This window comes from Ascidia mentula, chromosome 3 (genome assembly GCF_947561715.1).
Source record: "Ascidia mentula chromosome 3, kaAscMent1.1, whole genome shotgun sequence".
NCBI classification, from domain to species: domain Eukaryota; kingdom Metazoa; phylum Chordata; class Ascidiacea; order Phlebobranchia; family Ascidiidae; genus Ascidia; species Ascidia mentula.
In genome coordinates, this window is record NC_138568.1 from 12086956 (window position 1) to 12089798 (window position 2843).

The following is a 2843-nucleotide window of genomic DNA, read 5'->3' on the forward strand; positions in this document are numbered from 1 at the left end:
ATACTCCAGTACTGAGTTTGCGGTTGCACAACGATGTAACCATGCGATTTCAGCACTTGTCCATTTTGCAGTATATGACTTTTCGATAAAAAATATTTTTTTTCAGTACAAGCTTTATTATACAGTGGAAAACGCTGATACTCCAGTACTGAGTTTGCGGTTGCACAACGTATGTAACCATGCGATTTCAGCACTTGTCCATTTTGCAGTATACGACTATTCGGTAAAAAATATTTTTTTTCAGTACAAGCTTTATTATACAGTGGAAAACGCTGATACTCCAGTTTTGCGTTTGCGGTTGCACAACGTATGTAACTATGCGCTTTCAGCACTTGTCCATTTTGCAGTATATGACTTTTCGATAAAAAATATTTTTTTTCAGTACAAGCTTTATTATACAGTGGAAAACGCTGATACTCCAGTACTGAGTTTGCGGTTGCACAACGTATGTAACCATGCGATTTCAGCACTTGTCCATTTTTCAGTATATGACTTTTCGATAAAAAATATTTTTTTTCAGTACAAGCTTTATTATACAGTGGAAAACGCTGATACTCCAGTAATGAGTTTGCGGTTGCACAACGTATGTAACTATGCGATTTCAGCACTTGTCCATCTTGCAGTATATGACTTTTCGATAAAAAATATTTTTTTTCATTGCAAGCTTTATTATACAGTGGAAAACGCTGGTACTCCAGTATTGCTTTTGCGGTTGCACAACGTATTTAACTATGCGATTTCAGCACTTGTCCATTTTGCAGTATATGACTTTTCGATAAAAAATATTTTTTTTCAGTACAAGCTTTATTATGTTTTTGTTGCTGCCAGGCATATTGTAACTTAATAATCTGTTCTTCTGGCAAAGATAAAACGTAACTTTATTCACCGACGTTTCGCCTGTTATTCAACAAGGCTTCCTCAAGGTAATGGTACAGTGCAGCACACAACTAACACCAAAAAACGTGCCAACACGAAAAAGGGGATAACGCTAACACCGCTTGTAAAATCATGTGATGTATAAAAAATGGGCGGGAAAACTACAGTTACAGTAAGTTGTTATAGAGCACCGGGAAGTAAACGCACTGTTCCCTATCATTAACACAGCGATTGTTCTTGTGGATGTGGAGCGCTTCTAGGAAGAGGCGCTTTGTATGGTCCACCTCCTTTTCCAAAACCTTAGCCTTGTCAAAGGCGATCTGATGACCTTTTAAGGCAGCATGCTTGGCTAACGCTGTTTTATTTGCGTCTTTCGACGCAACGTCGCGGCGGTGCTCCTTAATTCTGGTTTTCAAGGCTCACTTGGTCTCAAGCAAAGAAGATTATTATGAAGAGATCACTATCATCCGGAATGCGCTAAGGAAAAACGCGTATCCCTCGTGGATATTACGTCGAAGATCGGCCGTCACACACAAAGACCCGACGCCAACCTACGGCACGGTGGTTCTTCCCTATGTCCCCACACTCACCGAGACTTTGCAGCGAATGCTGACAGATTATGGGATTAAGGTATACATTAGACCCCATACAACACTCCGCAGTTTGGTGTCGCACCCCATTGTCATGGAGGTAGCGGAACCAAAAGGAGTAGTTTATTCAATTCCATGTGGAGAGTGCGAGGGTGTCTACATCGGGGAAACCGGAAGAGCCTTGAAAACCAGAATTAAGGAGCACCGCCGCGACGTTGCGTCGAAAGACGCAAATAAAACAGCGTTAGCCAAGCATGCTGCCTTAAAAGGTCATCAGATCGCCTTTGACAAGGCTAAGGTTTTGGAAAAGGAGGTGGACCATACAAAGCGCCTCTTCCTAGAAGCGCTCCACATCCACAAGAACAATCGCTGTGTTAATGATAGGGAACAGTGCGTTTACTTCCCGGTGCTCTATAACAACTTACTGTAACTGTAGTTTTCCCGCCCATTTTTATACATCACATGATTTTACAAGCGGTGTTAGCGTTATCCCCTTTTTCGTGTTGGCACGTTTTTTGGTGTTAGTTGTGTGCTGCACTGTACCATTACCTTGAGGAAGCCTTGTTGAATAACAGGCGAAACGTCGGTGAATAAAGTTACGTTTTATCTTTGCCAGAAGAACAGATTATTAAGTTACAAGCTTTATTATACAGTGGAAAACGCTGATACTCCAGTATTGCCTTTGCGGTTGCACAACGTATGTAACTATGCGATTTCAGCACTTGTCCATTTTGCAGTATATGACTTTTCGATAAAAAATATTTTTTTTCAGTACAAGCTTTATTATACAGTGGAAAACGCTGATACTCCAGTATTGCGTTTGCGGTTGCACAACGTATGTAACTATGCGCTTTCAGCACTTGTCCATTTTGCAGTATATGACTTTTCGACAAAAAATATTTTTTTTCAGTACAAGCTTTATTATACAGTGGACAACGCTGATACTCCAGTATTGCGTTTGCGGTTGCACAACGTATGTAACTACGCGCTTTCAGCACTTGTCCATTTTGCAGTATATGACTTTTCGATAAAAAATATTTTTTTTTCAGTACAAGCTTTATTATACAGTGGAAAACGCTGATACTCCAGTACTGAGTTTGCGGTTGCACAACGTATGTAACTATGCGCTTTCAGCACTTGTCCATTTTGCAGTATATGACTTTTCGATAAAAAATATTTTTTTTCAGTACAAGCTTTATTATACAGTGGAAAACGCTGATACCCCAGTACTGAGTTTGCGGTTGCACAACGTATGTAACCATGCGATTTCAGCACTTGTCCATTTTGCAGTATACGACTATTCGGTAAAAAATATTTTTTTTCAGTACAAGCTTTGTTATACAGTGGAAAACGCTGATACTCCAGTACTGAGTTTGC

General features: G+C 40.1%; 1 protein-coding gene across 1 annotated transcript; it reads left to right on the plus strand.

The window, feature by feature from the left end:
* The first annotated feature begins 1024 nt into the window (after positions 1 to 1024).
* LOC145895621 (uncharacterized) lies at positions 1025 to 1896 on the plus strand. Its single transcript, XM_082984421.1, has 2 exons — positions 1025 to 1048; positions 1213 to 1896. Exons 1-2 carry the CDS (start codon positions 1025 to 1027, stop codon positions 1894 to 1896), a joined length of 708 nt encoding a protein of 235 aa, XP_082840547.1.
* Positions 1897 to 2843: the final 947 nt, after the last annotated feature.

Coding starts and splice junctions, on each gene's coding strand:
- LOC145895621 (XM_082984421.1), top strand. CDS start 1,025: ATGGGCGGGAAAACTACAGTTACA. Junction 1,049..1,212: donor GCGGGAAAACTACAGTTACA/GTAAGTTGTTAT, acceptor TGACCTTTTAAG/GCAGCATGCTTGGCTAACGC.